The sequence below is a fragment of the Cynocephalus volans genome, chromosome 9 (genome assembly GCF_027409185.1).
Source record: "Cynocephalus volans isolate mCynVol1 chromosome 9, mCynVol1.pri, whole genome shotgun sequence".
NCBI lineage: Eukaryota > Metazoa > Chordata > Mammalia > Dermoptera > Cynocephalidae > Cynocephalus > Cynocephalus volans.
In genome coordinates, this window is record NC_084468.1 from 140,022,609 (window position 1) to 140,037,287 (window position 14,679).

The window sequence follows — 14,679 nt, forward strand, 5'->3', positions numbered from 1 at the left end:
TTGTTCTCCTAAACAGATGTTAAGCCAATATCCTAGGGTACTTTAGAAACCAAATAACGTCTGGTGTCCTGCAGCTAAAGAAACTGTTGGCACATCTTGCAAAATCACAGCTGTTTCAGTCTCATTTAGTGACTGGTCCTGTTCTCTGTAGCCCAGTTTGCCTTTTGAAATATAGCACAGCTAGCTATTTTGCAGCATGTATTTAAAGCCACTGACAAACAAGGGAGGTTTTCTTTATTTTTTAGCTCTTTGTCTTAAAGGCTTTAGAAATCTGGACAAGTACTGTTAAGAAATAGATTATTTTTTAGAAAGAAGATGCATTGGGATTTCTTAATGTGCATATAAATGTTCATATATTTTTATCAACAAACAATACACTTTGAAATCATGAAGGTAAAAATGTACCTTTCTAAGAAAAATGTTGAACTAATTTAACCATACGCAGTGACATTGTAAGAAAGGATTTCTGTGACTTCATTCGCATACCATGCACATTTTTAGGTTGTGAAACAATCTGCCAGCAACACTTCTGAGTCAGACCTTTCTTACAGCAGAGCCTTGTCCCAGGGGACTAAAGAGCTTAAAAATTAGGGAAGATGTCACATTTTGACAGAAGACAGCTGTGTGTGAATGGGAAAGGGGGCAAAATGTGAAACGACTGTAGAACTGAACTCCTCAAACAGCCAAAGGAACAGTGAGAAAGGGTTACAGTTCTTTGCATAAATGTCAAGGAAATAATTTTACTGGGAAAAGTTCATTCATTTGTTTAGGAAATAGTTTTATAAAAAGTGGGAGCGCTATGGTAATGCCCAGAAAACACTGGCAGTAAACTAAATAACTTTTAGTATACTTTAACTTAGCTTCTCTCATACTCTAAAATGCCAAAAAAAATAAAATAAAGTAGCTATCTGGAGTCTTGAATAACGGAACAAATAAATCACATAACTGATAATTTTTAATAAACTAAAAGATTAAATGAAATAAACTCAAAGGATTTTATTCTGTAGTTGATTACACAAATGGTAGTGAATTTGGGACTGAGGGTATGGGCTGAAAATGTCTAAGTGTTGCTAAAGTAAATGGTCCATCAACTCTCATTGGTGAGTGAAGTATCTCATGAAATAATTTTTTCCTGGGCTCGTTTTAACCTTTGTATTAAAACAAAACTTTTAAAACATATTAGGTGAATATCTCTCTAATGTACATAATATAATTTCCCATCTTTCTAAACACACTGGAAAGCAAGCATTCTTAAACTGGGAGAACCTGAGAGGGAAGTGTTCTATAAATGTATCCACGGGTCTGAGAGACCCTTAAAATTATATGCAAAACTATATAGACAGGCTGTACTTTTAAGCAGCTTCTAAAAATGATGCAGAGCTCATAAAAGGTTTAAAACCACAGGTAAAACACAGACATAAGTTAATACAATTTTGATTAATCAATGTATTCATTATGAGCATCTACTATTGTATCACTGGACTGGAACACAGTGATGTCTGCAGGACATTTTGAGATGATTAGATCTATTTGCCCATCCACAAAATGACTCTGGATTGTCATTTTGAGCAGTAATAGTCAACAGTAGATTACAGGTAGGGTCAAATTCTTACTGAATGTACAAAAACCCCTCTCTAGTCTAAGAGCTTATTTTGGGACATCCCTCAACAGAATTGTGTTCCTAATCTTTTGCTACTAAAGATATAACTGAAAGCCTAATTACAGTATCAGTTGATGGTTAACATATTAAAAGTTTATTTATTAATTCATCTATCAGCATTGCCTAGCACAGAACATAACACATAGTGGATTTTCAATCAACTGTGCAATGTGATTGTGAAAAGTTTCATAGAATGAGTAGCTTTCTTGTTTATTTTGCTCTCTGCAAAATGCAACTCTGTTCACAAAAAAAAAAAAAGGCCTAAAATTTTTACTACATATGAATATGCCTATGTAAGATTTTCAGGATTTGTAAAGTTGAGGTTTCTTATTCTATCTTGGTAGATAACGAAATCCCTGAAAAAGTTTGGTTTTCTATCGATCTAGTCAATTCGAAGATTGAAGATAGTAGACCAATCATTTGTGTAAGTTGGGGCAAGGCCCTTTGCCTCCTTAAGCCTCAGTTTCTTCATCCAGAGAATGAGGGTGTTGGACAAGATGCTGATTTCATGATACCATTCAGTTATAACATTATATAACTCTATGTTTTGTAAGTTTGTTAAAGTAAAATTTTCAAAATTTAAAATCATGACTCGCAAGCAAATAAAATTGTATGACTCTGTGGTCAGAAGTTTATTATAGCAGAATTTTCAAAAAGATAAAATTCTGATTCCTATGCAAATATAAAATGAATATACATCAAAGATTTCAATCAAATAATTAATTAATGAGGGAACCAGTAAGTTGGTAAATCCATTTAAAAGAATATTTTGAAAGCTAAATATTTATAGGCAATATTAGGATAAGATTGCTTGACTAGATATCAAACCGGTAATTGTCCAACAGGGTAATAAATTGTAACCATTAGGGTTACTTTTTCTACCAGAAAGATATTATTTGCGTCTCTATGGGAGAAAAGATCTACAAGTTAACCTCTGCCTTACAACATTATTAAACAGCCCATTCTGTAGAAAATGAAGCCCAGCGTTGTACTAAAAGAACACCCAAAAACCACTTCCGGCTATTTCCAAGTTTCAGATAAGTTTTCTGACAAGTCAAGTCAAATTCTCTTTCATGAATGAAAGTTCTTGACTCTTAATTACAATATCTAATTTTTAGAAAAAGATCTTTATCATTTTTATTTGACCCAAGTACAGTTTCCATATCATGTTCAGACTAGTAGCATATTCAGAACATGCCTCACCATTTTCTGTGCTGAATTTCATAAGGTTGTGTGAGTTTCATAAGATTGTGTATAAACGGATATACATCAAGATGTTTTACTCATTATATATAGGTAAAGTATATTTAAAGGAACAACAGAATAAACAAGATATTTTACAAGTTCAAAAATTATAAATATTTTGAGGGTGTCCAAGATATTTTATATTTTGATAATCTCCCTGGACGCATAATAAACATAATAACTATAAATGCTATGAAGAAAACTTTAAGCATAATCGTAAGACTCACCCCACACAAAGAAAAGGAAACTAAAAATTAAACCTTTTTTTATAGTTTACGGATCTGTTAACTAGTTTACATACCACCTAAAACAATGTAATAGGTACACCCAGAAAAAGCGTAGTCATCACTAACGATGATATCAAATATATGCACACACAAACAAAACTCTTGTCTATTCAATTGTTTCTTTGTTTTCACGGATAAAGGTAGCAAATATTCCTCTACACTTAGCTTCTGAAAACTGACTCATCTACAAAAAAAGAAAACGAACCCATCTACAAAATAGAAAGCAAACATGTTTAATTTCCAATGTTTTATTACAGATTTAAAGATACTTATTTATTTTCATACCATCAGCTTAAAGAAAATAAGTCACACAAGAATAAGCTTTTGCATGTCTGCTATGGTAAACTGTTGCATTTTAAACTTGTTATCAATAAACCACATGGTGTATTTATGTGAACTAAACCATAGCATTGTCTGAGTGCATTTGAAATGCAGAGAGTATTCCCATTGTTTTAATAAAAGAAAAGAAAAACTTTACTTATTAGAATTAAAAGCCTGGCTTTTGGCTATTCATTATTCAAAAATAATCCACCATGAATTATTCACTAATTACAAACAAAATACATTGTTAAAAAGCAAAGGTGACTAAAATAAACACCTGTTCCTAGACCTTTCATCTAATATTAAGAATTTTAGAATAACTGGAGGCAAACAAATGAAGTCAGACCCTCCCTGGGAGGACCAGGCTTCCCAAAAGCAGTGTAGCTTGAGACTCAGAATTAAAGACGCCTCCTAAGGAGCCTGGAAGTCCCACCATCAATATCACGAATTTGGATTAAGATGATAAATTTCATAAAAGCAAGTTAAAATACAAATACGCCACCTTGATAAAACAAAGTGTAAGGCAACTTGCCAAAAGAGTTATTTCAAGTCAGTGGCTCAGTCACTGCTGAACTAGGGTCTCCAAACTTTTGTGAAGCCAATTTTTCATTAACAGAATGATTTATAAGAGATTAAAAGGGTCTTTAAAAGCCCAGAGACTGCAGATAAAAGTGGGGACTCAGGAGAGCCAAGGAATACTATGAATTGATGGGAGCAGGGGGAGGCACTCAAGGCTATAAAGACAAAATCGAAAAGGAGGTTGATCAAAAGATCAACTTTCCAAGGGCAAGGGCAGCAAATAAGGGCTCTACAAGCAATACTTGAATATGAGCCTGGAAAAGTTATAATTTGATGATCAAATAATTTCTCTCTCCTTGGTCCATCTTCTCTTGTACTTAACATGTTATTCCAATACTCTGCTCTATACATTTATATAAATTAAAATCTCTAGGTGTGCTCTCTTTTAAAAAATCTAGCCTTTATTGTAATGTCTTTAATAGTTCTAATTCACAATGCTATTGAGTTACCCTTGTTCAGAACACAGAAAATGTGGTGCATTTTAGCAATAACAGAACTAAGAAAATACAGGATAGAATGTATTATAAACATCCTTAAATTGCATTTTTAAACTTTCAGGGAATGAAAAAGTCAGTAAATCATCTTTTTTAAATAAGGGGTAGGATGTGTGAGGGTGGGAAGCTTAATATTGTCCAGATTCACTGTTTTAGTTCTAGTCATGTGCTTTCATTGAGGAAAATTGATCAGACTCGGTTTTAACTTATTATGTTCCTATTTCTCATATTGGAATAAGCCAGATAATATATTCAACCACACTCCATATCTGGACCTATTCTCAGTATTTGGGCAATATGAATTAAATCAGATTAAATATAATTACAAAGAACAAATTTTAAGAAATCCACTATTATTAATAAAATATACAAAAATTGTAGTATTTCCTTTGTAAAGAAGACAAAATTTTAAAAAATAACATCCATCAAAATAAAAAAACACCCTGTAAGTACATTTTCAAATAGATAACTTCATACCTTAGAACTGTTTAATATCTAACCAACTAGACATAAATTGGACCAAAATGGAGAAAGCAAAACTACCTAACATGAAAATTGTCAGACATATGGTTGCACATGGTTTCTACACTAATAGCAAGATAAATTTCTCAAAAGGAATGGAAAATATGATTCTTACTGCTCAGATGACTGTTTATAGATACAATAGAAAATATACTGCTGAGTTTGAAAATAAACCACTATTTCCATTTATAATCTACTCTGGGCTCTGATACTTTTGTAGTTTATGTGCCTCAGTTTTTCAATGTAGAGTTGCCTCTGGGTAGTATTGGGACTGCTCTGTTTTAACAATCAGCAACAGAAAAAGTCAAGAACCATCCTTGTTATTATTTGGTCAGACCAGTCAAAATGGTATAAAACATGGTTTAACAATGGAGTAGTTTATACTGTTCTACTGAACAACATGACAAATGTTTTAAAAGGCTAGTTAGAATAATAACTGGAACTATTCTGTAATCAGATGTTGACACCCACATGAAGTTAGAGAAAAATATGAACAAAATTTTTTGAGCATTATGTTTTTTAAAACCTTCTAAAAGTCTGCATATGTTGCTCAGGCCCGTCATCTCCATTTGGTCAAATTCACTGATTTCATAGATTCATCTACATTGCCTCATTCCTAAAAGGACTTGAGATCAATGTACTTGATTTGAAAACAGAAACAAACAGGCATAAATATATCCAGCAGTCTGGCCAATATATCCTTTTGTTATTCATTCATAGGTAATACTTTGGCCCCATGTGCATTGATGTAGGTGATAAGAATTTTGGCTCTCTGTTCTATTACATCGATAAGCTTTTCAATTCCTTGTCTACCTCCTTGACTTTCCCAGTAAACTTTATCGAGAAACAGAGACTGAAGGAGTTTCTGCCGTAAGTGCTGGCTCTTCAAAACAGAAACCGCAGATTTGGGAAACCTGAAAAGATAAAATATTTCATTCTTAGTAATTGCATGGAAATATCACTCCTTACCCAATTGCTCTGCCCTTCATTAATCTGGCATAAATCACACTATCAAATGTTATCTTGAAACAGACACATTTTTGTCACTGTCAAGCTGACACTTCTTCTAGTAATAATATACTAGAAAAAATGTGTTTCAAGTGAACTGAATTTTCTATACATTCAGAGCTTGACATACTAAAATCTTACTTAAGATCATTATATGCATCCTTTCATGCAAGCAAAGAGAGGCAGAGAATTAGAAATGATTCTATTAGACTGGCAAAAAAATACTTTCCTCAATCTCAAACTCCATTTTGCCGTGGAAACCTCTTTCATCTGTCAAGTAGAATAATATCCTCATAAATGTCAAAGTAGACTTTTATGGAAGAAAATACAAGAAGCAAAATGATGACAATTTCAGTAAAGTGCTCTTCCTGAGTAGGAGGTACACAACTGAATTTAATGTGAAATAATCCAAAATGTATGTACTCAACTGAGAAATGAATCATTCAAAAATGCCTTATTCAAGAAAGAATTGCCTTTAATTCAGATTATACTTCAATATGAATGTTAGGGTTGTTTTTCTACTTCTGTGAAGAATGTCATTGGTATTTTGATGTGGATTGCATTGAATCTGTAGGTCACATATGGGAGTAAGGGCATTTTCACAGTGTTGGTTCTTCCAGTCCAAGAAGAACTAGCCAACTGAGGATGTCTTTCTACCCTTCTGTGTCCCATTTAACTTCTTTCAGCAGCAATTTGTATTTATTGTAGAGGTCTTTCACCTCTTTAATTGGTTAAACTGATTCCTAGGTATTTCATTTTTTTGATTACTATTGTAAATGGGCTTGCTTTCTTGATTTCTTTTTCTGCTATTCCAGCAGAATATAGAAATATATTGTTGGAGTGTACAAATGTTACTAATTTTTATGTGTTGGTTTTGTATCCTGAAACACTACTGACATAGTTTATCAGCTCTAAGAGTTTTTTGGTAGACTCTCCAGGTTTTTCTATCTGTAGGGTCATGTCATCTGCACACAGGGACAGTCTGACTTCATCTTTTCCAATCTGGATGCCTTTATTTTTTTCTCTTGCCTAATTGCTCTGGTTAGTACTTCCAATACTATGTTAAATAGGAGTGGTGAGAGTGGCCATCCTTGTCTTGTTCCTGTTCGGGATGATATTGATGGTGGGTATGTCATATATGGCTTTTTTTGTGTTGAGATACTTTCCTTCTAAACCTAGTTTTATAATAAAGGATACTGAATTTTGTCAAATGCTTTTAGTGTCTACTGAGATATGGCTTTTACCCTTGATTTTGCTGATGTGGTATACCACATTTATTGACTGGCTTATGTTGAACCAACCTCACATCCCTGAGATGAATCCCACTTGATCATGGTGTGTACTGTTTTTGATGTGTTGCTGTATTCTGTTTGCTAATATTTTTTGAGGATTTTTGTATCTATGTCCATCAGAGATATTGGACTTTAGTTTTTGTTGTTGTTGTTGTATCTTTGTCTGGTTTTGGTATCAGGGTGATGCTGGCCTTATAGAATGAGTTTGAGAATTCTGAGGATTTGGGAGCATTTTATTTAAATGAAGTATTAAGTTGTTTTCAAATAAATGTAGCAAAACTAAAGTTTTAGAATCAGGGCATTCCACAATGAATGTCTCTCTGTAAAACCTAAGGCCAATTTAGAAGGGCACTTGTGAAATTGCACTTTCTTCTCTTCACTTAGGATGTATAAAACCCAGGCTCTAACATATACATTACCTGAAGAATTTAGGAAATGTTCTGGTTTAAAATCATAAATAATGTTTTGCCAAATTCTCAATTTGGACTGTCCCAGCTTTCATTAAAATGATAATGAAAGCACAGTAAAATATTGGTGTTTAATAGTAATTTTTAAATAAACTCAGTTGTACTTTAAAAACTACAGCACGAACACATACTTGTTTAAAGTACACTTTGCCATAAAGTTCATGCCTTCTAAGCACCTTTTCCAAATTTCAATGGAGCATGGTGGGGATGGCACACAGGGTAAATGAATGCAAGGGACCCAGGTGCTCTAGTAGTTCTGATGCTGCAGAAAGACCGAAGGCCACAGAACTGGTCGTACTTAAGAAGCCTTAGTAAGTGTGGAATTAAATGATGCTTATAAAATATTCTGAATTCCTTGAAGACATGTACTATGTTATTTAGTGGTTACAGTATTAATTAAGTAGCATTTTTGCTCTATGAAGTATTAATAATCCATGGTTTATAAATTCTATGGTCCTTCAACTAGTTTAGCTGTGGAAGAATGTATGAGACGAAACTGCTAAATCCATGAATCTCTTTAGTGACTAATCCTTTTCATACAGAAAAACAAAAATATTACCTGTCTTTGCATTACATTGATTAACAGAAATATTCAATGCATAAATCTGGTATTAGCAAAGTCTTTACTTTTGCTTTTCAATGTGTGAATTATATATTCAAAGAATATTTAACCTTAAACCCATTACCCCTCATAATGTGTTTAAAGTTAAATCTTCTTTGAAAGAATAAATAAGAGTATTCATATTTTATGAATGTATGAAATAGATGGACTATATTCTCCAAGCATATTTAATTCTCAGAGGGAATTTAGAGATTTAAGAAGACCCTGTAACATCTACTCAGTAAGTGATGTCTCGGAAATGCAAATTTTCTTATACGTAAAATTTCCTCAGCTTAGACACCTAAAAGAGAAAATCTGTCACATATTCTACCTTCAACCCACAAAGAGATGTTAGGAATAGGTATCAACAGGGCAGGACCTGGTAAAAACTCATGAAATTGGGACTCATAAAAACTCTCACAGGCACGGTATTGCTTTTAATGTTGAAAGTACATAAAATCTACATTACATAAGTCATAGTGTTTAGAAAGAACAATTGAAATATGCTTCAGAGTATTACTAATAAGAGCATAAACACCTCAAGTTACTACAGGGAAATATATTGGACACGGAGTTGGAAGACTGAGGTTCTAACCTCAATTTCAGACTTGTTCATATGCTTTCCAGAGGTCAGCTTCACACGGCTGGTTAGCTATTTTACTAATGTACTCCTCTACTTTAAAGACTCCAAACCTATCACAATTTCTTAGTCAACCTCAGTTCTGACTAAGGTTGGAAGTATATGGAGGGTGACTCCACCGCTATGAAGTAGAGCTTGAAATCTAGCTACAATTGCCATAGTTGGAGTTAATAGCTCAGACCTTATGGCTGGATTCCTGCCACTCTTAAGCATCTTAATTTATTTTATTTCCAAATAGATGCAAGATCAAGTGTGCCATGAGCAACCACTGTGTTTAACTTCTGCAGTGCAGAACTCCTTCAGTTCCACGTTGGTCCCTCTGCACTCTGCATTTTTTCTGAGCTCTGCCAGATGTCCCCAAATTTTTGAAGTCTCTCCAGAATTCTTGATCAATCCTGATTATAGCAATACCTTTCCTTCCTTAAATAGCCTCCATTAGCCTTCTCCTTCAGGCATTAGATACTTCTCCCCATAATATATGTCTACTGGAAGGATTTCCAAATGCTCAAAAACTAATATTAAATAGTTAAATGAATTAAATAGCCAGCTGTCCTTTAATACTGTGCCCTACTCACCAGATTGGCTGTCGTTTTCCACTACATTCGTAAAAGTCACCCGAGTTAATTATGAATTTGGACATCCTGCCATGCCAATATCTGCATGTCTATCAGTTCCCCCCATGTTTTATCCTATTCCTTAATAACGGAGCCCTGCCACCTGTTCATCCCTGCTCTGCCACTTCCTATTTCAGAGATCCCTGCACTCTTCCAACCTAACCTGCATGGATTTTCATAATGAGGGCCAAGCAACATAATGAATGTAAAATGTAGCGTGAGCTTTGTAGGTAATATGGGTTGGTGACAGAGACACCAGCTGCACTCTGGTTCTGATCTGCTTGGGTTTGTTTCCCTTTTCTGGGTCTCCACTCCAGGTTCCACACTCATAATTCCTGTCAAGTGTTAAATCAATCAGACATAGGGTTTAAATTTTCTCAGAACCTTACTACTTATTTAATGTAAAGATGATGTCCTGCAGATGTTACTACATCATAAAACTTACTCTTTGATGCCTTCTAATAATTTGAAGTTTAAGTTGTCTTCGCTTCTGTCAAAGAAACCCTTATTGTCTATAAAGACCAAATGCCTTGGGTCATGCTTTCTCTGGATAATGTGTGCTAGAGCTGTGGAATCTTGGTCATCACATTTTGGTCTCAATCCATTCTGTACACAGGTATCTTCCTTGCGAGGTCTGAATCCACAGCAGTTTGTATCTAAGCGATTATAAATCTGAAAATGAAAAACAAAACAAAAATCTAAGATGCTGAATAAAAACAAAACTTGGGAAAGTTAGATTTCCAAAGAACTAATGCTTTTTGAACAGCTAGCTTGCCAAAATCCAAGAGGGCCAGACTCTTTTAATTAAAGGCAACTGTCAGAATAAGTCCAAGGTTCATATCCTTCTGACTCAGCCATAGTTATAAGCATTTCCAGCTTCTGCTAATAGTTCCAAAGTCAGATCATCCAAGTTAGCATCTCCACCCTTAATATTCAACGTTCCCACTGACATCACATGTAGACACATAGCCAACAGAATCTCTAATTCCATTCACACAAAAGACACTGTTGTACTTTTGCATATCTAGACGGCTGCATCTTGTTTTCTCCCTTGGGTTGAGTTACAGAAAATCTGAGTTACCTCATTGGCTCTTAAAGTTTACTGCATGCCCTAATGTCTCTGGACTTTGGTATTACAAAGTATGTAACCTAAAATAAAGTAGAAGAAATCTAATGAAAAAAAGAGAGATCCAATAATAAAAACTAGAAACACAACCTATGTGAAGGCCACAGCTAGACAGTGAATAAGTAAGCAGAATGAACAAAACCGTTGAGCCTTTTGAGGTTTCTTATGGGGACTAGAGCTACCACCGTAAACAAAAATGTAAAAAAATTAATTAAAAACAGAACTGTGTAGTTTCATTTCTTTTGGGCAAGAAAAACAATAATATCTATTAATAAGGGTAAAATAAAGCCTGGGCTTAGGAATTATATAAATTTAAAGTCAAATCTCTGCTTTCACACTTGTTAGCTCTGTGCTCTTGTACCGATTCCTTCACATCACTGGCTGTCAGTTTAACTGCCGGGGTAGTGGAAATGATACTATTTACCTTACATAGTTAAAAATATTTGAAAATTTTATATCAGAAAATTACCTGGACACCCTCCAGCCCTGACTCAAGCATCTAGGAGAGATATTTAAAAAATTAAAATTGTTATTGCTGTTGTTGAGACATGCATACGCATTATATGAAATGATTTGCCTCAAAACAAGCCTCCAAGGCAATGGGTAATTTATCCATTTTAAGTGAGGAAAAACCGAGCCTCAGAGAGGATCAGTAACCTTCCCTGAGTAGAATATTAGCAAGTAGTAAAGTTAAGTTTTAGACAATTTTGTCTACAAAACTGCATGATTTTTCCCCCAAAACATCATGCTGAATGGTTTAAGGCTAGTCAAAGATGTGTACATGTTCATGATTCAAAAGATGGCAAGAAAGAAACTGACACTTTTACTCTTCTGACATTCAATACACATCCTTTTATCCTCCTCCTTTGTTTTTGCAGTCCCCACGGGGCTAGCTACACTAGGAGGCCAGTTGCTCAGAACAGGATGAAAAAAAGCAGTGCCAAAATTTAGCCTACCTTGAAATGATCATTCATTTATTCATCCAACCAACACTTATTGAACATTTCCTACATCCTATCAGAGGGTTGAGGCACCAAGGCAAATGTTGCCTATGGCCAGCACCTCCCCACCATCATTACTTCCACAAGAAAATGAAATGGTCATTTAATTTTGCCTTGCTACTCAAGTGAACAGATATGATGTGGGGGGAAGGGAGGGGGTAGAGAGGAACAGGTAAAGGGTCATGAAAATCAACTACAATGTATATTGAGAAGTAAAATTTTAAAAATATAAATTAATTAATTAATAATAATAATAATTTTGCCTTGCTACCACAGCAAACTTCAAGAATTGGGCAAATGACCTTACTCTCTGTTTTCTGCATGTAAATGGACTTTGTATCAAATAGCATGCTTTGAGAGCAGAGGTTGTAAAGAAGTTAGCATTAAGCCAACTTTCTATGAAAGTTATGGAAAGCATGGGGCAGAGGCAGTCAGTGACCAACCAAGCATTTGCACAGATCAAAGGGTACACTGCTGGTCTAGAAACAAACAATAGATAAGGGAGGGCTCCATCAGGAGTGGTTCTAGGTAGCTAACCCTTAGGGCCATGTGTCAAACCAATGGTTTACCTGAAAGGTCACACAGTCTGACTCAAGTGAACAGTGAGTTACCACTGCTGGTTGAATTGCATTTATTTGACATGAGCATAAGAAGGCTTCCTAAAAGTGAGAAAGGGTGTCCCAAGCAAAATCACTATAGATTAGAAGAGCATATGGAATGAAAAAGCATAAGTTAGTAACTATTAGAAAAATATATGGAGCCCTTTCCCCTCAAACAATTTCATTCATTTTATGTAATACCTTCACTGTCTTTGAATATAAGAGAAGCCAAATGACATAAAAGAGACAGCATCTAATTGCCAATTATTTAAGTTAAGGTCACAGAGAAGATGTAAAAATAACTTTTCTAGAAGCTGCTTTTCACCCAATCTCCCTTTTTAAATATATATGAGCTAATAATTCTCAAAGAATTTCTATAGCATTTTTCATTGTCATTGTCTGTATATATCCAGCTATACTGACATTTCTACATGGAGAAAAAAACTAAATCCAATCTAATTTTGACTACAACATCAAGGTCTATTATATTGGACATATGTGTTTACAATTTAAGCCTTAAGGACAAATCTACCAACTCTTATTAAATACTGCTCTGAATCCTAAGCTTTTCCTTCACTGTTGATTTCATAGTAGCGGGGGAAGAACTGAGACACATAGCTATATTTGTATTGTTTCTACAATAAGGCCATGAATATCAAAAATATTAATGTTAAATAATTAGCTCTTTAGAGTTTATTCCCTTTCCGTACTTCTGTAAATATTATATTTTTCTACTTTTAAACTACCTGAAAGCATTAAAAGTTAGAAGTAGAAAAAACTGATTTAGGTCATCTTTTTATTGCCTTACAAACATTAGATTGTTTCCTACAGTGTATTTTTAAAGAGCTTTGTCTGATCTTGTTTTGAATCACTCAACAGTCTGTGATGATTTCACCACTTCCCTGACAGACTGTTGTGCCATTCAAGTTTAGCAGACATTATTATTGAAAACAGGTGTGTGTGTTCAGCTCAACTTCTTTCTAGAAAACGTTACCACTGATTTTATTCAGATCTACACATATACTTGGTGGGTACAGTAACAGATGTTGAATTTGTGTATGTGTGTGTGTGTGTGTGTATGTACTCCTACAGAGGTAGAATCAGATTGTAAGATTTCAAATAAGCTGGGTTTTACTTTGTTTTCCTTACCCTCCAACCACAGTAAATTATGTCTTTGTGTATTCCTCCTGTCCAGCAAGGGCTTATGTACCTCTTAATTTATGTTCCCTAGATCTTCTCAGAATTTTGTTTATAGTCTTCTTTTTGAATTCACATTCAATATACCAAAAATAATTTGACCACAAAACCTTAATCCACTCCCTTAAATTCAGTGCCATTTTGCTTGACAGTTAATTTAGTTTTATACTGAACATAGTTCTGCTTAATTTTAAGACAGCTTACCTATTTTTTAAAGCCTAATAAAGTATACCCTACAAGGCTATGAATCCGTAACATGGTTTTAATATACTTGTTTAGTGTACACATTAAAACAATCATTTCATTTAACTATTGCATGATTAAACACTGTAGTTCACATTTACATGTGTACATTCTTAGGCAATTATCCTACGAAGAAGACTGCTCGGGGATCAATTTTGTCAGTTAAGCAATTGTAGTATTAATCATCATTACTGCAGTTTGTTCAAATTCACATCTTCTTATTTAAAAAAAGAAAAATCTTTTGCAAAACTGATCTTCGGCATTGAAAGATGACAGACAACCACCACCATTTTCCATAAAAATCATTCTTTCCTCTTTTAGGAAAATGTATCTTTTCAATGTTTACCTAACTAAAATTATCCTCAGAAGAATCAGGTGTTCCAGCCAAACTATTTTTGTTGGTAGGATATTTTTAAATATATTTCCTTCTTCTAAATTTTTTTTTAATTCCATTTTCCTTTGGTAGTGTTAGTTTTGCCTGTAGGAAAAAAGTACCTTATGAGTGATTCAGGTTATGCTTACAGCACCTAAACAAGGGTGCCTCTGCTTCACTGTCCTGGCTCCCCAAGACCCATTAGAAATCTGTAGAAACCCAATGACCTTCTACCCTTATGCAAATCACCCACCCTAGCTATGGCTTATGGATCTATCAAGCAATGGTGTTAGTTTCTTCAAATCTTTCTCTTCAAAAAAATGGATTAAATGACTAATTTCAGGCAATGCCTGAACAGAGGCAATAAAAAATATACGAAATGTGCTGCTAATATTAATAATAAAAAACAT

The 14,679-nt window shown here is 34.3% G+C and overlaps 1 protein-coding gene across 1 annotated transcript in view; it reads right to left on the reverse strand.

The window, feature by feature from the left end:
- Positions 1-5,814: 5,814 nt before the first annotated feature.
- The window catches only part of GASK1B (golgi associated kinase 1B), a 43,358-nt gene continuing 34,493 nt past the window's right edge, over positions 5,815-14,679 (reverse strand). Inside the window, exons 3-4 of the mRNA XM_063107293.1 lie at positions 10,176-10,402; positions 5,815-6,022 (exon numbers count right to left, since the gene is read on the reverse strand). Of these exons, the coding sequence (XP_062963363.1) occupies positions 5,815-6,022; positions 10,176-10,402 (435 nt within the window). The remainder of the gene's footprint in view (positions 6,023-10,175; positions 10,403-14,679) is intronic.